The sequence below is a fragment of the Ochlerotatus camptorhynchus genome, unplaced genomic scaffold (genome assembly GCF_037179485.1).
Source record: "Ochlerotatus camptorhynchus isolate MF236.1 unplaced genomic scaffold, CSIRO-AGI_Acam_v1.1 ptg000193l, whole genome shotgun sequence".
In the NCBI taxonomy this organism is placed as follows: domain Eukaryota; kingdom Metazoa; phylum Arthropoda; class Insecta; order Diptera; family Culicidae; genus Ochlerotatus; species Ochlerotatus camptorhynchus.
In genome coordinates, this window is record NW_027040683.1 from 7,253,491 (window position 1) to 7,277,945 (window position 24,455).

At 40.1% G+C, this 24,455-nt stretch overlaps 1 protein-coding gene across 1 annotated transcript; it reads right to left on the minus strand.

The window, feature by feature from the left end:
- Positions 1-3,196: 3,196 nt before the first annotated feature.
- Positions 3,197-4,213, minus strand: LOC135702595 (uncharacterized). Its single transcript, XM_065223645.1, has one exon. The coding sequence runs from the start codon at positions 4,211-4,213 to the stop codon at positions 3,197-3,199; it is 1,017 nt and encodes a 338-aa protein (XP_065079717.1).
- Positions 4,214-24,455: the final 20,242 nt, after the last annotated feature.

Genomic DNA, 24,455 nt, shown 5'->3' on the forward strand with positions numbered 1-24,455 from the left:
GTTTGGTGCCCATTTCCGAAGCTTGAAACCTCCTTTGGAAGTCATCTCGTTGAGTTGCTTGCATAGCTCCCTTGCGTTTTCGACCGTATCCGCTCCTGTGATAACGTCATCCATATACGTATCCTCTGTGGTTGCCCTTGCAGCCATTGGTACTGTTCTTCTTCATCCATCGCAAGCTGGTTTAATGTACGCGTTGCCAGAAAGGGCGCAGGTTTCGTTCCATACGTGACAGTGTTGAGTTTGTACACGCCTACCGGTTCCGACGGATCGAAGCGCCATAGAATGCATAGGAGTGGCCTATCCACCTTGTAAGTAGCGGCTAGCTCGAACCGGGTACTCTTGCCTCTATCTCAAGGTCGGCTTCCTGTTCGGTGGACTCACAACCCACTTAATAATCGAAGGGGACAACAACAACACAGTCGGTCTACATGCAGGGACTTCCTATTGAGGGATAGTGGCACAAACACAACAAATTAACTCAATTACATTTTTTTTTTTTTTTTTCTTTAAAGTTACATTTTGTGAAAGGGGGTTCGTTGCGGCCATTGCATGCATGCTGAGAGAGAGAGAGAGTGTGTGTGGTTCGTGGTTACCTTAGGTACTGTTGGGCTTCAGGACTTTGGGACGGGGAACTGGTCCGATGCTTCCACTGCGGTCGACGTTCCTCGTGCTCGCTGCCGGGGCGGTAGCTCATCGGATATTGGGAACTAGCAAGCGGGGGCGAACCCACCTGACCTCGCTAGACCCTCACCTCCAAGGCTTCGGCTACCACTCACCCGGCGCGTGTGGTACGACAATGGCACGACGCTCGTCCACCACCAGCACGGGACGCGCCGATTTCTCGTTCCTCCCTTGTCTCCACAGCGGATCGACTTCGTGGTTAGGGGCTGGTTCAACTCCACGTGGTTTCCGTACCTTCGGTCCGACGTCCCTAGTGCTCGCTAACGGGGCGGTAACGTATCGGATATTGAGTCCGACCAGCGGGGGCGAACCCACACGGACCTGGCCAAACCCTCACCTCCAGAACGTTTGTTACCACTCACCCGTAGCGTGTGGTGCGGCAATGGCACAACGCTCGTCAGCCACCAGCACTGGGCTCGCCGAACAACCGTCGACAATCACTACACCGGGGATCCACTCAACAGGTATGGTTCGATGATGTCCGTAACACACGTCTCGTATAACACGTCTCGAACTGAGAGACCCCGGGCTGACCAATCACTCGCGGGGGAACCACTTTTCGAAGAAACCGTACTTCCAGTCACTTCTCTTCCTTCTGCTTCAGTCCTTTTTTTTTAATCGTTTTCCTTGTGATCCGTGTTCTGTGGTGGTTGGAAACTGTCTCCTCGTTTTTTCAGCAACTAGCTCTCGTCTCCCTTTTTGTGTTTCACCCTCTCTCTCCCTCAATCTACTCTTCTTCCTTCTCTCTCTCTCTCTTGTCCGGATATTTATATGCCAAAATAAACTGACAGGTCAATTTTGCCTGCTGATGTGTAGGCAGAGATGTAAGCCGTCTTTATGGGGTGTTTGTACCTAGTTTTGTTTCCTTTTCTTTTTACTTTAATTTTAACTCCTAATCTAATGTGCCACTAGTTTAATTTATTAATAACTAATCTAATATAATTATTTTATTTTATTGAGTTGACTATGTCCACCTGGATGTAGCATTTGACTGCAAGGAAATGTTACCAGTGTATTGGTAACAACCTGTAGAACAAAGATTTGCCGGAACACCTTCTCTACATCGGCTACCAGCATGATTATCTTGACGCGGCTCCGGAGCATGATAGATCGTAGGTCCTCCTGTACAATCGGTCCTACCAGCAGAGCGTCATTGAGCGAAACGCCGGACGACGTCTTGCATGACGCGTAGAATACCACACGGACTTTAGTTGTGGTACTGGCCTCCTTAATTACCGGATGATGTGGCAGATAGCATCGTTTTTCGAGATCATCCGTTTCCTCTATCTTCGTCATATGCCCTAATCGGATGTATTCCTCCATGAACTGATGGTACTGTTCTCGCAGACCAACATCCCTCGCCAATCTACGTTCTGTGCCTTGAAGCCGCCGGAATGCGATGTCCCGTGACTCGCCCAACCTGGAAATTGCGTCTTCATCTTTTGGCAACGAAACGGAGTATCGACCGTCGGATTCCCTACCAACCGACTTCCGGAAAATGTCCTCACATTTACTTTCCTCCAACGAAAGAACCTTGGAACTTCCAATCTCTTCACTAGCCCAAAACCGTGCGACTAGCTCCTCTAATCCTTGTGTAGTTGCCGTACTACAATTGATGCTTAAGCCTTGACTTGGATTTGTCAGGCCTCCGCAGACCACCCAACCGAACACTGATTCGTTTAGTGTTGGCAGATAGCAGATCTCCGAGGGGAATTCTTCGACCAGTTTCGAAGAAATCGAAAAAGAATTCGATGCCCAACACCATGTCCACTGAGCTTGGATTGAAAAAGGTGGGATCTGCCAGGATGATCCCGTTAGGCACCGTCCAGCCTTGTGTATTCACCTTCGCCGTAGGTATATTTACCGTAACCTTTGGGAGCACGAGGAAATTCATGTTCTGCGAGAAAGCCGTAGCTCGCGAACGAACCATCGCGGTAATCTGGTACTTAACCTTTGTAGCCGCGTGACCAATACCGTGCACAGAAATATCTACTTTCTCTCGATGTGTCCTGAGCCGTTGACTCAACCGTTCAGCGATGAAATTACTCTCGGAGCCGGAATCCAACAGAGCACGTACCGGGAACTGACTACCCTCATCATCTTCCACGATAACGACCGCAGTAGCCAGCAAAACCTTGGAGGAGAACTGTTGAGTGGACCCAGAGACTGTTATTTCGATGGCTGCCATGTTGACCACCTGGGAGGATGTAGAAGTGGATGGACCACCAGATTCCGTTTGAGGAAGAGAAATGTTGTTTCCAGCAACAGCAGCGACCTTCGCCGGTCCATCCTTCTGCGACTTGAAGCATACCAATGTATGATGACGACCCTTGCAACTACGACAGAAGTATTTTGACGGACAATCCTTTGCCAGATGGCCCGATCTGAAGCAGTTCCTGCATAGGGAGTTCGCCCTCAGCACTGCATCTCTTTCTCGCACCGACAACCGTTGGAAGGATGAACACTGGTAGAGTGGATGGTTCTCCTTCAATACCGCACATCGTCCCCCAGACGATTACACAGAACCGTAGCTGGCCTTCACAACAGACGATTTCTGTCTCAACGGTTGTTGTACTTGATAAGAAGTCTTGGAATCCGAAGCCTTCGTTGGTAATGACTCCAGAATCCGGATCCTACGATGTAAGAAATCCGAGAGATCTTCTAACGTGTCTTGATCCTTGGTCGAGGAATGTTCCTCCCAACCTCGGCGCGTTACCGGATCCAGCCGGTTTGTGAGCAGATTTACGAGCAACAGGTCCTTGTAACCCTCAGCCTTGATCACCTGGTCCAAATTCTGCACCACTCTCTCGAAACCATCAGTCAGAGTATGCAGATTCGTTACCGATTCCTTGGATAATGTTGGCAAATTGAATAAAGCTTGTACCTGTCGCTTTTTCAATTGCTTGCTGTTGTCATAACGCTTCAACAGCATGTCCCACGCAATTTGGTAGTTGTTCTTCGTAATCTTCAATGAATCAATCAGGCACTTTGGTTCTCCCTGCAGGCATCCCTTGAGATAGTGGAACTTTTCCACTTCCGGCAAGTCCGTCTTCCGATGTATAAGTGAAGTGAACAGATCACGGAAGCTGATCCACTCATCGATGTCCCCGTTGAAAACTTGTAGCTTAATTTGAGGCAAACGCACATGATCAAGGGTACCATGGCCGTGTGTCAACGACTCATTTGCTCGTATGGATTGTTCAACTTCCTCCGGATCCTGCAGTTCCTTGGCCCTATCCATCAAGAACGCCTTACAATAGTAGTACTTATCACTATACGCTAACCTAGCCTTATCGAACTCCTGATCCTCATCCTCAAAGTCATCATGAGCTTGAACATCGATTAGAATCTCTCCATACCTTTCCCACAACTCATCGATCCTATTCAAGCGAAGTTTGACCGATTGACTTGCTGTAGTTGTCGACGGGTAACCGTCCACGAATCTCCAGATGTCGTCCAAAGATGTCTGGATGTTCTTAAGCTGGACCATCAACAGCTTGAACGCTGGCGGCTTCTTGTCGCGGGTCGGCATTGTTGATATGCGTCACTCAAACCGGTAAATAGAAGAATTGGGTGGTGTAGAGATCCGATAGTCCAAGGCTTCGGCTGGCATACACTGTTGAAGCCTACCTGAGAGAACAGAACGATATACTGCGACCTGCTACACCTAATCCAGTAAATTGTAGAGTCTCTGATTACAGTGACGTCACACCGATTGTTGCAGCTTAGCTCGTAATCGTTCGATTGATGAGGAAAGAGGAGGAAAGAACCAACTGTAGTATCCAAAACCTGGCTTCGGCGGACATATACTGTTGTAGCTCACCTATGAGAACAAACAGCAACTGTTTACTCGATTCCAAACAGCTCGCTGTGTCCGATTTACAAAGCGAAAGTCCACTCGTTCAACTTGTCAGCAAAACAGTTCAGATTGGGATCCAAAGAAGAGGAAGGAATGCATGTAGTATCCAAAGTAAAGCTTCGGCAGAACATATACTGTTCAAACTAACCCGTGGAACCAGTAACGGCACCAATCCAATCCAAAAACGACCAGAAAAAACGTCCAAAAGCGTCTAAAATTCACAGCAGAATGAGTCAATTGTTCTGATAACTAACAGTTTTTGCTCAGGGATTGCGTTGTAAATGATTTGAAGAGGATTCGAAATTCATTTAAAAAGCGTATATTATCTGAGGTCCCGCTTCGGAGACATATACATTCTTGTCACTCACCACAGAGAAAATGAATCGATGCCGCCTCTTCTTGCCACGCTCCAAATCGTCTCCTCGAAGATGGCCGTGATGCTCCTCAATCAAATGGAATAAGGATGGCGTCTGTCTTCGTAGTTCTACCAGTTCCAGTTCCAGGAATGCAGGTCGAGATGACAAACCAACAACTCGTCTTCGAACAGCGTCTTTCCGTCTCGGTGGATATTATAGGATGGATGCAAAGAAATACGTCGAAATGTGGGCGTTAGTATCGCGTAAACACTTGCAAAGGCTGGGCATATACTGATCTAAATATATTTACCTGGAGAAGTAAATCCGGTGCTGGATCAGTTGTCCAAACCTACGAACGATCCAACGATCCTATGTAATTCCATACGTCGAGATCGATTACCGATGTCCAACACTCCTGGCATACGCCTGCAAATCCTCAAAGCAGGGCAGTCCAACCGAATAATCAAATAGATTGCAGAAAAAACGTGTGTTAGGATGGCGCAATTCCCTAGCATCGAATGGACATATAGTTTTTTTGTTCCAACTCACCTGTGGGAACAATCCAACCGATGGATGCCCAAAACGAAGCCACGCTGTCCTCTTGAATAGTGAGGGATCCCTTATCCTTGGATGTCCTTTGTGCCGAAATGTTGTGATGGCGCGGTGTTAATTATCTTCCTGTGTGATGGCCGTAAAACTGTTGTTCACGGAAGATATGGCGATTTCCCATTCAACGCCGTCCGCGATGGCGTCAATCCAAGCCTGCCTCAGGCTACCGTACGGGTCTGAATCAGCCCAACTGATGCTGTCCGTTCCAAATCTCCGTAGTCCAACCAATCCGGTTCGAAGGACCATAAATGTTGGGGAACCGAATTACCTCCGCCTTCGATGTCGACCAGTGCTCCCCAACACTCGCCGGTGAAATTAGGGAAAACAAAGGGCCAGCTATTCCCGGTGCTGGGTAAATATCTCCCTTGTTCTCCGTGGAAGAGCTTCTTCTATTTTAACACCAATTAACATACACTCCGATTTACTACAACAGGTTTACAAGCACTACATTTATTAAAAACAACTAATTAAAACACATTTATTCTTCACGGGAACAAATCTAAAATCCGAAATGAGATAAATGACTCATGATTTCATGAACATAGCGTATTTTCATGTTATGAAAATACACCATGAATAATATTCATGATATCATGAGCTATGTTTGCGTAACGCACCCATGATTCCGGAAATCACGAATCATCCGAGTTAAAATCATGAACTAAATTCATGAGTTTAACTTTTAGTTTTAAAACCAAAACATGTAAAAAAATAAAATAAAACATCAAACTGGATTCGAACCAAGAACCTTACGATCACTAAACCCATACTTTGACCACTAGACTATCAATACTTGTATCAGAAGGAAGGCAAAAGGCGTATAAGAGATACCTATGTAGTGCAGTGAACACGGTTTTTCAGTTAACGCTTGAAGCGGTCATGATTCCGCTGCATTATGAAATCATGAATTTCCATAACGAAATCATGAATCATTGTTATGATTTCAAGGGTTGGCAAGTTTTTTGATTTCATGATTTTTTGTTCATGATAATGGAATCGGATTTTTTCCCGTGTTAAACTCTAACATTGTTTTTCTTATTCCTAACACACAAAACAGATTAAAATTGCCCGCGCGCAGACTCCACACACGGTCGGTGGCCTGTAGATTTCTACTGCAAAAAATATCCACTGGTCATCTTCTAACCACGATCGCCACTCATGCGATGTTTTCGCTCGGGTCCATGAGAGTGACCGCTCCTGTTCTCGCTCCTGAATTGCTCACCACTGCAGCCTATATACAAGCGAAACGATCTAATCCCTCTCGCCTGGCTTGATCGATGACCATCTCTCCTCTGCTCGGTGTGTAGATGGGAACACAATAAGCGATGCTGCAAACTCGTTGGAAGTAGGTCACAATTGTGCATAGCCAGTATGAGGATGTAGCAAGGTTGGGCTGATGTTAGTCTCAAACACTTTCACTTAAAGAGATGTTTTTGCTTGCCTGCACAATATATAACAACGCAATCCACACTTCCACCAACCTAAAACCACGTGAAGCGTTTTTTGGAATAAAGGATGGGGAGGACAGACCTCTCAACAGAGAACAACTGTTTCTAGCCCGAGATAAGCTCTACGATGAAATTTTATTGACAAATACTAAAACGCAGATCAACCAGCACACCTATCATAATGCCAACAGGGAAACACTACCCGCACTTGAAATAGGACAACCAGCTTTCGTAAAAAGTCAAGGCATAAAAGCTAAACGCAGACAACGGTTTGAACCGACAAACATACAGAATGACAAAGTTCAAACATTCTACGACGAAAATGAAAGAAAATTTCATAAAAACAAAATGCATCGCATAAGAAAATAGACACAGGGTCTCACCCGAAATCGCTCCGATTCCGGCCCTTCAAAGGAGGAAACAAGAGCAAAGCCAAAGCTTAAATATTTGAACTTGCCGCAGCAGCCGCTGTGCGGAACAATATGAAAAAGAGTTCCGTAGAAGCCCTAGTGAATCTCAGAGATGAGAATCAGGACGAGTTTGAGTGGAACACCCACTCTTAGAATGTCAAAACCAGCAGTTGTAAGACCTTGACAAACTTTCTCGTAAATAGTTGTCTTAAATCAATAATCTATATTATTCAAACCATACTAATAATGCATTCCTTTTAGGAAAACCAACGAAGAGAGAGGAAGAAAAATCCAACTTGGCGTCGCGATGGCACTACGCATCACAGTATGTATCGACATTTTATCCTTCCTTTCAAAATCCCATGTCCACACCCAATCCATAAAAAATTCAAATTTAAATCCAAACCCTGGTTTTATCAAACTCCAAGAGGGATTTAGCTTTTTGAAGATAGGAGAACACAAACTCTTCCATACGATCAACTTAGATAATTACAACCCTATTTTCAGGAAGCTACGGATACATATTAACGGAATTAACTCTTTTGGCAACTTTACCGAAATTACGGACCTCCTAAGCACAAAACTAAGCAAAACCTTGCAACTATTCACTAGCTACAGCCTAGATTTAGAGCCAAGCGAGGACTGTTCAATTTTGTAGGGAAGCTATCACTGGCAACCTTGATGAAAATGATTCAATTGAAATTTCAAAAAGTATTCAAGATTTATCTTTAAACAATAAAATTCTTATAAACGAAAATAATGAGCAAAGGAAAATAAATTTTCAATTTCAAGGCAGAATAAACAAAATAATCAATCAATTAACAAGAGACACAAATTAGTCAAAACTTAATACTAGCTAGAAATAATAACGCAGGAAAAAACATTACTGTTTTTAAGGAAATTTTTAAAATACACTTCAACCTAGTTTAAAAGGATCATTTAGAAGATATTCTCGAGTCAATTAAATTAGCAAAAATAGGAATTCTGTCAAAAAACATTTCGTAACACCAAGAATTAGATTTTGCAGCTAAGAAATTTGAAGAGAAGGGAGTTGTACTCACCAGTCTCGAAGAAACATATGATTATTTGGATTTATCAGCTTTTCATAATAATTCGAAGATAATTTTTGTTATTTTGATCCCTCTGATAGAGGATTATGTTAATGAAAAATACTATCTAGAACCATTACCATTAGGTATGAGGAACGAAAAGACTACTTTCATCATCAACAACAAATGCAAACGTATATAGAATTAGCTTTGTGCACCCGGGACAACGTACGAAATATAATAGATAAATGTCTACCAAACCTACTTCAAGGACATTCCGCAAATTGCTCTTTTGAAAATTGCAAGAACCCTACAGAAATTAAACTGATCACAGGAAATTTGCTAGTACTAAAGGAAGTCCAATAATTGGAAATTAAATCCACCTGTGGAATCACGAGCAGGAACCTAACGGGATCATATCTCATTGAAATTCACAATTGTTCACTGAGCACAAACGGATCAACATTTGAGAATGCCGAATTTTTCCAAGCCGAGCCTCCAATAATGTTACCTTTGGATGGTCTCATAATTGCAGAATTTCACTAATCATCATGAAATTCGAACCATCACATCCCTAATCTAGAGATGAACTAGCCTAAGGCTAAAAATCTCTTAAATAAAGAATTTAAAAAAAAACATCACATCCCTAACCATGTCAATCATAAGCATCATGATTACCGTCATTATCATGCCATACGTAGCTAGGGAAAAACTCAGCCGGAAGCTCAACAGTGTTGCTACACAACAACCGTTAGATGCATCCACTATCCTCTACAAAAAAAACCGACGATCATTCAACCTCAGAAATTGAATCGGGACGATTCGAACTTGAAGGAGGGACGAGTTAAGTACAGCACATTCCTAAAATCATCCCAGAACCCAAAACAATAAGCAATTCAACAAATCCGAGAAACAGCAACGACAATATCGACAGAAACTTCAGTCGATATCAGCAAGAATAAGACACTCCAGCACCAACAACAACAACAGCAGAACTGCATCCCAACAGCATAATCATATTTCTGTATATCAGCATTCCCATTCCTTTCCACGAGACGACCCTCCATCAGCGACAACGAGACGGTTAGCAGCAGAAGACAAAACATAGATAGCATATAAGTAACAATTCGCGCACTTAGCGTTTTTCATTAAACCCTTTAGTATATACCACGTTGTAACCCTTTGCTTTGGATTAATAAATCATTCTAGTTCAGACCTTCAGTCGAGTAAGTTCGTAATTTTAATGTTATATTTTAAAAACGCCCCCCGAAGGCCCGAACTAATAACTTATATATTGATATTGATAGTATAAGCCATCTCGGAGAAAGTTTGCACATACACACTAATACATCACCAAATGTCATCTACCGATCCGATTTCTCATATTCAATTTGATTATACGATGTCGTAATAAAACTGTCGAGTTAGAGCGAATCAAGACCAATCGATTGGGAATGTTTAATACAGGTAAAATAGTCTGTGTGACTGGCTATTGGTCACAGATGGAGAGACATGTAAAATCGTATTTTAAAACCTTTAGCTACTGACTAGGTAGCAAAGTTAAAAGTGAATGTGAAATTCCAAAACAGTGCCTGTTTAAGAAATTTCCAACCTTTAATAGCTAAGAAATACATAAATGCTTTCTGAAGCTGAAATGAAATTATTTCTCATATCTCACCTTCATCCATCCGTTATCAAAGAAAGCTCTTCCGATGTTTTTGGCAAACTATCCTTCTTCGAAGCAATCTCCTCGTAAAGGCACACTTGCACCCACTTACACATCAACTCCCACACAAAGCCGTTAGCATTTCCAGCACAACCATCATCACTCATTCATCTCATTCATAAATAAATAATCGTCTTTTCCGTTCGTTCTTGCTGTTTGCAGCAAGCGAAACGCACCTTACGCTACTATGGGCTGGCAAGGATGGTCCCCTGTATCAACGAAAAGCGCGTAAAGTTTCTGATTTTCACCGGGACGAATTTACTTCGTGCCCACAGCCTATGACGGGGTTGAAGATAGAAGTGGCTGGCGGCTCCCACTCACATCCCCCAAAACCGCATGGTGGACAGACAACGACGATTCTCGGAAGCCAGAACCGGGTCGGTGGTGGGGGTCCTTGCATGGGTAGGTGTTTGTTGATCTTTTGTTGCCTCTAATAAATAAATTACCGTTCCGTTGATGTTCGGGGCATGCTTTTGTGTGTTCCGAATCGGATCGGCCCGGAATTGTTCCGCATCGAATTCTCACGATGATGGATCGCTTCGGTTGCCATAACTGGTGTGTGTATGCTTGAATGCGTGACCTTGTACATGGCTATTCATTCCGATTGGTCAGTGCCGGGATGGACGACCAGGACGTGTCGATCAATCAAATGAACAATATCTTTGAGGGGGTGTTCATAAAAAAGATTGTTTTTCATTTAATGGAATAAGTGCCTCAATGGATGAGGGTCGTCCTTTTGTCATGCTAAACAATGGTGAGGGTTGGGAGGAGGGGGGCAAGGTTTGAAAATTATTATTGAACTTTTCTAATATTTGAAGTTATCTGCTCAACGTAGTTTCTAAGGTATGCTGAATTTTAATTAAGTTCATTTTGGTTCGCTGAGAGCCAAACAAGTCATGCTGAATATGAGTCTATTCCATTGTAGAAAATCTCATAACTGATGATTAAGACAGGACACATTATCCGTATGTGATTCCCCATGGGTACCATCTTGCTTAACATTCCTCGAAAGTTACATGCCCATGGATTCCCCGAGGGTGTGCCTTCTTAAAATAGCTGCTCGTTTTCCACATGGCTACCATTCCTTTCGCCATGCTTACAACCCTTCGCAGATTCACAGAAAATTGGTCAAGCAGAAGCAGACGATTCCGGATTTTGTCTCTAGTTACAGTTTCCGAGAATCAATCCATGTTCGATGTTTCCAGTGAATTAAAATCCCCTTCGGGTGTCGGATTGCATGGATACGATCCGATTGCTGCAGTGACAAAATTTTCCTCTGACCAGGCACAAAGCTGGCAGTTGTATGGATTGATTTGTGCATTGCAGTTTATGATACTTGAGTGACGTTCAGCTAGAATAGATTAATGTAAGTTGCCACTTCTAATCTCCACCACTACTAATTCAAACATTAATGGATATTTGATTTTTACAAAAACATCGAATTTAGAAGCAGAAATGGAATAAAAATGTGATAAAAATAAAAGCTACCACTTAAACCAATTTTTTCCGAAAAAGTTCTTATTTCGTAGAAGTCTTAAATTTTTATTTTTCTCCATACAAAACAAATCACCGTAATTCGTTTTTATTTTTGGGGCGTAAAGTTTGAACAGGGACGATAAAAACTAACAAACTAAGCAACTGTGAAATAGTTTCTTTTAAGGCAAAACTCCCAACTGTCCCAAAACTATTGACCACCCCCTAAAAACAAAGTAACTGCTCCCACCGACGATTCCTGTGTGTATGTGCTTTCCTATAATAATGTTTGACTTTTATCGGTTTGCATGGTTATAGTTTCTGCATTTACAGACGACTTCCCTTTGACAAAGATGCGTGCTACTGCTTTAGCTTCGCTCTTTCCTTCCCAGCAGGTTGAACACTATCGATGTATTTTCCAATCCTTACCGCACTGCCATACTCACCATAACGACTTCTGATAGAGGGACCCCTTGACTCGGAAGCCTCAGGGTGTTGGGAATCATAAAAGAATCAAAAGAAAATAAAGCTTGCTCAAATAAAACTCAAGCAATGATGTCCCATTGTCGACTTCCCAGCAACATTCAGAAGTAGATATGCGAAGCAAATAAAGGCATTCCGTTCATTGGAGAAAGCACTTGACACGACCGATGTTTTTCCACCTCCTTACCGGTTGACTGATTTGCTCTACATACATATGTACCTGCAGGCAAAGCAGCAGGAAGAACTTACGACAAACGGTGAGACGGTCCCGTTCTATCCTTACCTTCCGGTTTCGTCCTCTCACTCGCTCAAGGATGCTGGACGACGGTGACGTTCGAATACTCTTATTTTTCTTCAGGGAAGCGTTCCCTGAACTGACACACAAAGCGACACTGCAAAACTAAGATGAAATGATGCGGAAAATTCGTTTGTTGATCTTTATTTGAGCTTTCAGTTCGCTTGCATAAGTCTGAAGTGGTGATGGCAGACTGCAACAAGTGTCTCAAGGGTAAATATAGTAGAGATGACAGAGAGAGAAAGTGAGGTGTTTCACAAAATATTAGAGGTTTCAATTTAAAGATTTCAATATTCATCTTCTGAATTTCAACTTTCATTTTGCGATTGATGAACATTGTTGGCCATTTTTCTACTGGTACGCATTCAGTTGGTAAATATTCGACTAGTGAATTTTCATTAAAGGTCAATTTTCAATTAGTGAAAAATTCAGTTCAGCTTCGAACCTGTTCGGATACGGTTGTGTATAAGTTTATTTCTGTTTTGTGCGTGCGTTCGCTGATTTTGCCAGATTAGCGCTGGCACTCTGCCTCCCGGACGGTTATACGTGTGTGATTGGTGGTTTTCTCGCTTTCCGAGAAGTTTTGGAATCGAAAAAGAAAACGTGATGCATCATGTTTGCAGGCATCAGAAGAAGTGTCGCTATCTGCGTTGTTTGTTTTTTTTCTTCGCTTGTGCTCCCGGTACAGAAATTTGTGGCGTCGCGTGTGATAGTTTTTGATTTCAGTTTGTTTACGCGTTGTATGATTTTGTGAGCGGTCGCTTCGTGTTCGCGTCATGGAACAATCGACTACATTTGACCAGAGGATTAATCCCCGTAGGGCGGGTCTATGATCGGAGCTACTACACCAAGCGTGACATAGCTGCTTGCAAGGGATTCAGTTGGACTGATTTGGTGAGATTGTTCCATTTTTCTACTTTTGTCTATTTAAACTTAATTTCTATGAATGCGTATCGTTTGGAGTCATTTGATTCGGATGAGACTCTTAACTTTTATTTGTTTACATTGTGTTTCAATTGGTATTCTTAAGAACTTCATAAAATAAGGTTTCAATATTTAAATTGAACAGATCGACTAGCCTGGTGGCTGCCGCTTTTGCTTACTGAGTAGAAGACCGTCGGGGATCCACATTGTAAAGATTCCCTATTTTCAGCTTTTTTACAGGCTGGAGTTGTTGTTTGAACCATTTAGTTTATCAATTTAATTTATCTGTATAACAATTATTCACAAGCATTCTTCCAGGTCAATTCAAGAATAGTTTGATGATGATAAATCTTCCTAATATTCACATTACAGTTATGACCCGATCCTGTCAATCTCTCCGCGCATCAGACTGTTATTTTTCAATAATTCCACATAATTGTAATTTCATACCTTCCTCCTTCAAGATGAATGTTTAAGATACGCATACTTTGCTAGCTGACAAAATGGGGTCATGGCTGTATAATTATTCTCTTTTTGCAGCCTTCATTCAGACTGGATCTATTGATTTAAATTATTTGAGTTTTCTTCCAGCTCTTTGATGACGGAACATCACTAGATTTATACTGTAATGATTCACTCTTACAGCTTTCACCCTGGTTTTGTCTGTTGATTTGATTTGTTTGAATTGGTTTTCAGCTCTTTGGTGTTGGCAGTCGCGGGCGATCAATTTTGCTCATGCTCATGCTCTAAGTTCATTTTCAGCATTTCGATGATGGAACGTCTTCAGATTTATATTATAAGGGGGCTTATTACGGATGTCACATCACGGTGAAAAGTTGTCACTTGTCGTCACGGTGAAGTGATTCCCATTTGATTTGTACGGTAATCACGGCTCTTATTCTGAGTATCACTTTCTTATCACCGTGTAGTGACACCCGTAATAAAGCCCAATGATACACCATTTGGTTTTGGCTTCGGGCAAATCCAAGTATAATGCATGATAACACTGATTCATTTAAAACCATGGTCGCATCACTTATCAAGGTGAATCCTGATCCAACGAACCCAACTTACTAACAAAATCTCCTTTTCTGTGTCTTTTGTTGGAAATTTCAGGGTTACATCTTCCTTATTGGGAGCTGAGGAGACATAGAGCTGCATCATATTGTATGTAAAATAATTATTATTTTCATTGCGGAATACCAGTTTTTTTATCCATAAAAATGTATTTTCATTATTACGTATTTTAATGTTCTGATATATTTCATTTCTCCATTACATATGTTTACAATATATATATATATAAATACTGGGTTGGGAGGGAGCATCAGGGTATCATTTGACCTGGAACTGGACGATTGGAGTGGTATGACAACCGGAGTCTAGGAGGGAATAAACACTATCATTTTCTTTATCCTACCGATTCGATTGTGATGGTGTGAATTCTACTCCAACAGTTTCAGTGAGATTGACGCGCCCTTCTTAACAAACCATCCTGTAGGAAGCTTAATAAGTATTGCGAATTGCGTTATTCGATTTGTTGGATCGTATCGTTGGAAGGAGATTCTTAAATTCCCGTGGATTTCGCGTAAGTGTCTCTGCTTACGGGTCCACCCCACCGGTTTTGGCCCTTCATACAGCGATATTGTGAATTCAGATCGGTAGCTCAAATTGATCTTGCTATTAAGTGGAGCTGCATACAAGACAAGATCTTCGAAGGGATGGTGGCTACCTTACATACATTTTCAATTAGTGAAAAATTCAATTGGTCAATTTTTTTTACAACTGGTACGTTTATTTGGAAGGCTCAATCGCGTTAGCTTTACGGAGCCGATAGTTTATTGTTCTTTGTTTGTAACAAAAGTTCACTTAATTTTATGTCCACTGTTATTGCAATAGCTACAATATTGCATTCAGGAAGAACGACGATTTTACAAAAAACGTGCTATTTTGTATCCACCGTTTTGAAAACCATCCGCCATTTTGGCATTGATTGTAATTTGTAATTATCATAACTTTTCAACAAAATTGAACCAATTTATAAAAGACCGGCCATCTTGATTCCACCAGCTTGAATCCACCATTTCGATAGTCAATCACCATCTTGGAATTGAATTTGTCATTGCCATAGCAGATTATTATCACTGTTCAACATAATTGCATTGACCTTTTAACAAATACCCGCCATCTTTTTTTTTTTGTTTATAAATTTATTTTATAAGTCTCAACTGAATTAACTTTACAAAGCAGTTCACTATTCAATACATCTTCAAACTATAGTCAAAAGGTACAACACAATAAACATTTTATCTTCCGATATCCAATAAGCCTCCTCCATCAGAAAGGAAACCGCTTCCAGTGGTTTCATTGTATGGCAGATTCGCCAACGGGGATCAGAGCGCTTCCATTGAAGCAAAGAACACAAAACGTGGTCATCACTCACACACTCATCACGAAACGGTTGCTTTCCAAAGTCGACGACGCATCGACCGAATGAACTGCTGATGAAGAACAATGAGGATAACCACACAATAGTTGCTGCCGAGTAAACAGACGATCACGTGACACACATTGAAAGTGGTCTGCTTCTGTCAACAGCCGAGTGAACACTGAAGACCCGCCATTTTGAATGCAGTATTTTGAAAATCATCCACCATCTTGAATCCATCATTTAATTTCAATTGCAATAACATTTCTATCAAAAAATTCCAACATTTTATCAACAAGTAATCACCTGAATCCAATATTTTCAAAATCTTGTGCTTTCTTTTATCATCCGTTTTAAAAATAATCAATATGGCAACTGAAAATGTCATTCAAATTACAAAAAACATTCATAAAAATTGACAATTTTAAAAACCAACCATCTTGAGACGAGGCTCGGTAGCTCAGTGGTTACCGTTTCTGCTTACTGAGCAGAAGGTCGGGAGTTCAATCCCAGGCCCGTCCCCTTCCTTGCAATTTTTCACTTTGCCTTATTCTATACCCACTAGATTTTAATGAAAACAAATTCTTCTTTAACACCGATCGCATCACTTACCACAGTTACCTGATCTAAAAATAGAAATTGGATGAGTGCGCGCGCGTGTGTGTGTGTGTGTGTTTATGTATTATAATCGCTCTACCAAAAAACGATCCCTGCGTGTGCGTGCAACCTTTCCCCACATCCAACATCCCAGTGATTTCTCGTGGAAGCGCAGAGGATTTCTCGGTTTCCTTCACAGCGAGTACCACGTCAACACATGCCTTCCCATTCCCTAGTTGACCTGCATTCGGACACGGCCGGCGCTGGTATTGCTTAATATTAGATCTCCAGTTCTTACACATTGAGGATGAATGTTAGTCCCAAACATCATCTGTTGGTTCTCTGTGTAATTGCAGCTGATCTGGTAATAACAGAGCAGCAACCGTGGGCGGTCAATCTGATTACTGATTTCTGATTTCTGAATTTTAAAAACCTACCATCTTGAAACCATCCACCATAATGAATCCATCATTTTTCAAATAAATAGCCGCCAATTTGACATTGAAATTGAAAATGCAATAGTGAAATCATTAACTTTTCCACAATTCTATATTTAGAAAGATTGGTAAAAATTCCAATGCAACCCTTTTTGGCTCACTCACAATGCCAATTGGTGCCATTTGAATGTGAATGTGGTTAGAACTGATGTGGTGTCAAAACCAACTAAAATGCAGCAACTTTCACCTTAATTGGTAAATTTTTAATTGGTCTATTTTCGATTGATCAATTTTCAGATAGTAAATTTTTAGTTGGTCAATTTTCAATTGGTTAATTGGTCAATTGGTCAATTTTCAATTGGTCAATTTTAAATTGGTCAGTTTTCAATTAGTCAATTTTCAATTGGTCAATTTTTAATTTTCAATTCATCAATTTTCAATTGGACAATTTTCAATTAGTCAATTTTCAATTGGTCAATTATCGTTTGTTCAATTTTCAATTGGTCAATTGGTCAATTTTCAATTGGATTATTTTCAATTGGATTATTTTCAATTGGTCAATTTTCAATTGGTCAATTTGCAATTGGTCAATTTTCAATTGGTCAATTTTCAATTGGTCAATTTTCAATTGGTCAATTTTCATTTGGTCAATTTGCAATTAGTCAATTTTTAGTTGGTCAATTTTCGATTGGTCAATTTTCGATTGGTCAATTTTCAATTGGTCAATTTTCAATTGGTCAATTTTCAATTGGTCAATTTTCAATAGGTCAATTTTCAATTGGTCAATTTTCAATTGGTTAATTATCAGCTGGTCAATTTTCAATTGGTCAATGTTCAATTGGTCAATTTTCAATTGGTCAATTTTCAATTGGTCAATTTTCAATTGGTCAATTTTCAATTGGTCAATTTTCAATTGGTCAATTTTCAATTGGTCAATTTTCAATTGGTCAATTTTCAATTGGTCAATTTTCAATTGGTCAATTTTCAATTGGTCAATTTTCAATTGGTCAATTTTCAATTGGTCAATTTTCAATTTATCAATTTTTAATTGGTAAATTTTCAATTGGTCAATTTGCAGTTGATCAATTTTCAATTGGTAATTGGTCAATTACCAATTGGTCAATTTTCAAGTGGTCATTTTTCAATTGGTCAATTTTCAATTGGTCATTAATCAATTGATTACTTTTCAATTGGTCAGTTTTCAATTGGTCAATTTTCAAGTGGTCAATTTTCAATTGGTCAATTTTCAATTGGTCAATTTTCAATTGGTCAATTTTCAATTGGTCAATTTTCAATTGGTCATTTTTCAATTGGTCAATTTTCAATTGGTCATTTTTCAATTGGTCAACTTTTAATTGGTCAATTTTCAATTGGTCAATTTTCAGTTGGTCAATTTTCAATTGGTCAATTTTCAATTGGTCAATTTTCAATTGGTCAATTTTCAATTTATCAATTTTTAATTGGTAAATTTTCAATTGGTCAATTTGCAGTTGATCAATTTTCAATTGGTAATTGGTCAATTACCAATTGGTCAATTTTCAAGTGGTCATTTTTCAATTGGTCAATTTTCAATTGGTCATTAATCAATTGATTACTTTTCAATTGGTCAGTTTTCAATTGGTCAATTTTCAAGTGGTCAATTTTCAATTGGTCAATTTTCAATTGGTCAATTTTCAATTGGTCAATTTTCAATTGGTCAATTTTCAATTGGTCAATTTTCAATTGGTCATTTTTCAATTGGTCAATTTTCAATTGGTCATTTTTCAATTGGTCAACTTTTAATTGGTCAATTTTCAATTGGTCAATTTTCAGTTGGTCAATTTTCAATTGGTCAATTTTCAATTGGTCAATTTTCAATTGGTCAATTTTCAATTGGTCAATTTTCAATTGGTCAATTTTCAATTGGTCAATTTTCAATTTATCAATTTTTAATTGCTAAATTTTCAATTGGTCAATTTGCAGTTGATCAATTTTAAATTGGTAATTGGTCAGTTACCAATTGGTCAATTTTCAAGTGGTCAATTTTCAATTGGTCATTAATCAATTGATTACTTTTCAATTGGTCAGTTTTCAATTGGTCAATTTTCAATTGGTCAATTTTCAATTGGTCAATTTTCATTTGGTCAATTTTCAGTTGGTCATTATTCAATTGAAATTTTTTCAATTGGTCAATTTTCAATTGTTCAATTTTCAACTGGTCAATTTTCAATTGGTCAATTTTCAATTGGTCAATTTTCAATTGGTCAATTTTCAATTGGTCAATTTTCAATTGGTCAATTTTCAATTGGTCAATTTTCAATTGGTCGATTTTCAATTGGTCAATTTTCAATTGGTCGATTTTCAATTGGTCAATTTTCAATTGGTCAATTTTCAATTGGTCAATTTTCAATTGGTTAATTTTCAATTGGTCAATTTTCAATTGGTCAATTTTCAATTGGTCAATTTTCAATTGGTCAATTTAAAATTGGTCAATTTTCAATTAGTCAATTTTTAATTTGTAAATTATTGATTTAGTTTGCATTTTGATGAACTTGGAATTATGAATTTTGAACAGACAAGCTTTAACAGTAACGTGTATTCTGCTTTCCGCTTTTAATTATGCATTTCATCACTGAGTTGTCCAACCGTCATTTTTTCGAATCAGACCCATGCTGTTCAAAAAGGACGTTTTTTTTTCAACAAATTACTAACGATCATCTTTGTTCGGTTCTCTTTTCAGATGCTGGTCGGTCGTTAATAAATTAAATGAATACCAATGTACTGAATCTGTTTGAGCACGTTTCATTTTCATCCAGTCCGATCCGGTGGTGCCTTCAGGGAACTTTCCATCCGGAGTGTTTCGCGAAGGTCAGCCGGCTGTCATTTGCGTGCTTTTAATGGGGTCGGACGAGTGGTGAACCATAAATATTTATAGATGTTAGAAAGAGCAGCGTGATGCGGCAAGATTGTGAGCATTGGTTGCCATCAATGGGAATATGAAGCCAAGTCATTTTATTGATAGGTGCAAATAAGGCGAGGGGGCAAGTGCGATGAGTTCCACGAAACAATCAGCCTTCGTTAACCGCATGACGATGAGATGTCAAAGAAATGCTGATACTGATTAGAATAGACTGGAATATTTATTGGAAAGCCCCATGATCAAACAAGCTGATAGAATAATTATTCTAATGTCCATGCCTTGTTTGATATCTGGGTCATACGGAAATGGAAATTGTTCGGAATGAGCATGATGTCATAATCGATAAACATTAACCGAACTTTCCAATTAGATCTTTAGCAACTGTGCAATGATCTGTGAGCACAAATTTAAAGGATAATGCCATTTCAACACATTTGAGAAGAGCCATAAGTCTAAGAACTTCAACAAAGTTTTAAAAATCGTCAAAAAATGTTAAGTGTCAATAAAATGGATCAGTGGTAATCACATTCGACTTCAATCCATCGGAATCTGATTTGCAATTTGACGTTAGATAAATCCTCTTATTTCGACTATCTAGATAAAAAAAATTTTCATTACTATGTAGTACGCTCAAAACTTTGCATCGTACTTGGAATGGTCGGAAATGTCATTGCAAACCGCTTGCATTGTATTTCAAGGTAAATTGAGACCCTTTTCTGCATTTTTAATCTGTGGTTTTGTTTCGTGAATATTTACTCGAATACTTTTAGCAAGACTTAAATTCTGATCATAATTGATTTTTGCCAAACATTATGAAAAAAATCAAAGAAACATTTGAAGCAATATGGATTATGCTATATTTATTCCGTTTGGGAGGCAATTATAACAGAAGATATTGATTAATTAACATGAAATGAGAGTACACATAATTAACCCTCACTTCTTCTATCGTCTCGTGTTTCGTACCTCTAGAGTGTGTTAAAGAATTTTATGCAGACCCTTCTTCCTTCTTAAACTGCTTCTTCTTCGCATTTCAAGCTTATTGCTCATCGCTTATTGCGTGCTCTTAACTTAGTGTTCTAGGTGCACTTCCGCAGAACTTTATTAATTGTTAGCCTTCGATGCCTGTTCCATTTTTGCATTAGTATAATTGTGTGGCAAGTTCAATCATACTCTATGCCCAGGGAAGTCGAGAAATTTTCCAACCCAAAAAACGTAAGAGGTTGCATCCAAGACACGACCGTAGATTTGACGTAGAATTACGAAAGGTAGTTTTGATGTCACAGCCAAAGTATAGTATATAGGGGAAATAACCCTATTGTTGCGGTACGTTAGCAGCGTTAGAAGCCTATTATTGTGTATGGAGGTCTCCATACACAACAATAGGATTATAACGCTGCTAACGTATCGCAACAATAGGGCTGTTTCCCCTATTAAATTGATTTCTTAACTCGTTATCAGAGAAAAAGTTCGATAGGTTGAAATTAGGAAGCAATTTGACAGTTCTGTTTGTGAGGTGCTCTGTCGATGTTCATGTAATACAAGCCAATCTTGGACGGTATGTCTTGGATACAAGATCTTACTCTTTAGTTAACTCTTTTATCAGTCATGTATGGTCCTGAAAAGAACCGATGGGTTGGAAGCTTGAAAGCAATGCTGTGGAAATTTGTCCTCGATTCTGAGCCTACCGAACGGTACCTACGTTTATGCTCTTTGATGCAAATTTTAAGCCTCTTCTATTCAGAGAATTCAGCAAGATTTTTTTTTTTGCATAGTTATCTTAATAGGAGGGGCGTAAAATTTGCAACCAAAGGCATAAAGATAGGTACGGTCAACAAGGTCAGAACAACAACCGATTTGCGATCCTCGCAGATGCGGAAAACGACCAATTCTCGCAAGCAACACTTGCAGGCAACTACTCTGACACCGAGTCAAGCAACATCATGGCGAAGGACCATCAGGAAAGCCTCTCGCAACAAAGCAAAAGCTGCCCCCTTTGGTAGTTAAACCAGTCCCACTGGACAAGCTTATGCGGACAATGCAAGCGATCGGTGTCACCGCCGAGTTCCAGCTCACAAGGAAGGGGATAAAAATCGTCACCTCAACCCGCAATGAATATAACAAATCCAAGACGTACCTGAGCAAGGCTGGCGTAGAGTTCTACACACATGACGTGGCAGCCGAGAAACCATTCAAGGCAGTAGTCAGAGGACTACCCATCATGGAAACCAAGGACATCGAAGCGACGCTTCGAAAAAATTACAAGCTACATCCACTGGCGGTTTTTCCCATGAACCGACAAAATCAGTTCAAGGAGTATCGTGATTGCCTGTATTTGGTACATTTTGCCAAAGGCAGTGCAACACTCGGTGCTTTGCAAGCTATCCGCTCGATCAACAATGTCATCATCAAATGGGAGGCGTACAAAGGACCCAACCTGAGTGTCACGCAGTGCAAGCGCTGCTTGAACTTTGGGCATGGCACTCGGAACTGCAACTTGAAGCCAAAGCGTAACACTGAACACTGCATCTTCGAAGGAGCTTGTTTGAAAGTGCAAATTGCGGTGGAAATCATGTGTCAAAGGACAAGGCGTACACCAAACGTGAAGAGTACCGACGTATCGGGATCCAAGCAACAACAAGGAATCAACCAGGAAACAAGAAGAAGAAGAAGCAAGGACTCATCGATCTCGATTAATTACGCCCCTATGCATGCTCACTATCGAAGTATTCATTTAAGCAGATTCGTAGAAAAATTTCCCATCGATTTGCGTATTCAGAATCCATCATCTCTAGATCAAAATCAGACCACTTTCATGCCGCGACCGACTTTGGATTCTGAAATTGCACCCCCAATGTTGCCTTAAAAATATATGGTATGTGTTGCGAGAGGCAACAGGTGGACAGAGGAATTTTTCCGTAAATATAATTCCTGAACCCAGAATATGGGAATTCGTAGAGATATTATAATTTTCCTGTAAATAGGTTACATAGTTTAAGTTATAATGTGTTTTGTATATATCTATAAGTGTGTTCTATAATAATTTTATTTGCATGTATGCGATCATTATCGGTGTAAGCTCTAGCTGTAAATTTGGTTTGTAATAAGTGTTTCATTTTTACTCACGTTTAGTCCCCTTTCTGTAGTTGTTTGATTTTAGCTGTTTTTGAGAGTAGAATGCGACAAGCTGTAATGTTTGTATCGTCTAGATTTAGAAGAAATTCTATTTTATTTATCTTACCGCGATTCCAACCCTGTAGGCTAGTTTTTAGGTTAGATAAAGGGTGATACGGTCAAAATTTGGTCAATATCAACTTGACGTATTTCTTTCAATTTTGCATTTAAAAAACCTGAACACCCCTCATTTTGAAGGTGTGTGTGTGTAGAATGTTGCTCCTATTTTGATTTTGAAATTCACTCTTCAGTTGTCAAAATGCCGTCCAAGCAAGAAGAGCAGCGTATCAAAATTTTGCTCGCGCATCGCGAAAATCCGAGCTACTCGCACGCAAAGTTGGCAAAATCGCTAAAAGTTGCCAAATCAACCGTTACAAATGTAATTAAAGTGTTTGGGGAACGTTTGTCGACAGCCAGGAAGTCTGGATCGGGGGGAAATCGAAAACCGGAAGCCGCTGAGACGACAAAGAGAGTTGCCGGTAGTCAAGGTTGCAAAGACTCATTTCAGCTAAAACAATGTTTTTCTAAATTATGAAATAATTAGATGCCATGATCAAATTTTGAATTGGTAGGATACAAGAAGAGGTTGCAAAGAACGTGTTTGACATATTAAACCTGTTTATTTCACTTCATGAGAGTCACAATCAGCGATTTTTCACAAACTCACTCACTCACTCACTCACTCACTCAGCGATCAGCAAATCGCTGATTGTGACTCATAGAAAGCACAATTTACAGGTTTTATGTTTCCAACGCATACTTTGTAACCTCTTCTTGTAAGTTACAAGTAAAACATGCCATCATACCATCTTTTGGTTTTATTATTCCGAAAAACATTATTTTAGCTGAAATGAGTCTTTGCAACCTTGCCGGTAGTTTCAAGCGAAACCCTAACCTCTCTCTCCGAGATGCCGCAAATAAGCTGGGTGTATCGTCTACAACCGTGCATCGAGCCAAAAAACGAGCCGGACTATCGACTCACAAGAAGGTAGTGACTCCAAATCGCGATGATAAACAAAATACGACGGCCAAAGTGCGATCCCGGAGGCTGTACACGACGATGCTGACGAAGTTTGACTGCGTGGTAATGGACGACGAAACCTACGTCAAAGCCGACTACAAGCAGCTTCCGGTACAGGAGTTTTATACGGCAAAAGGAAGGGGAAAGGTAGCAGATGTTTTCAAGCACATGAAACTGTCAAAGTTCGCAAAGAAATATCTGGTTTGGCAAGCCATCTGTACCTGTGGCTTGAAAAGCAGCATTTTCATAGCTTCCAGGACTGTCAACCAAGAAATTTACGTGAAAGAGTATTTGAATAAACGTCTGCTGCCTTTCCTGAAGAAACACGGTTGTTCCGTACTGTTTTGGCCGGATTTGGCATCTTGCCATTACGGTAAAAAGGCCATGGAGTGGTACGCCGCCAACAACGTGCAGGTGGTTCCCAAGGACAAGAACCCTCCCAACACGCCAGAGCTCCGCCCAATTGAGAAATACTGGGCTATTGTCAAGCGGAACCTAAAGAAGACCAAAAAAACTGCTAAGGGCGAGCAGCAGTTCAAGGCAAACTGGCTTTCTGCGGCGAAGAAGGTGGACAAGGTGGCTGTAC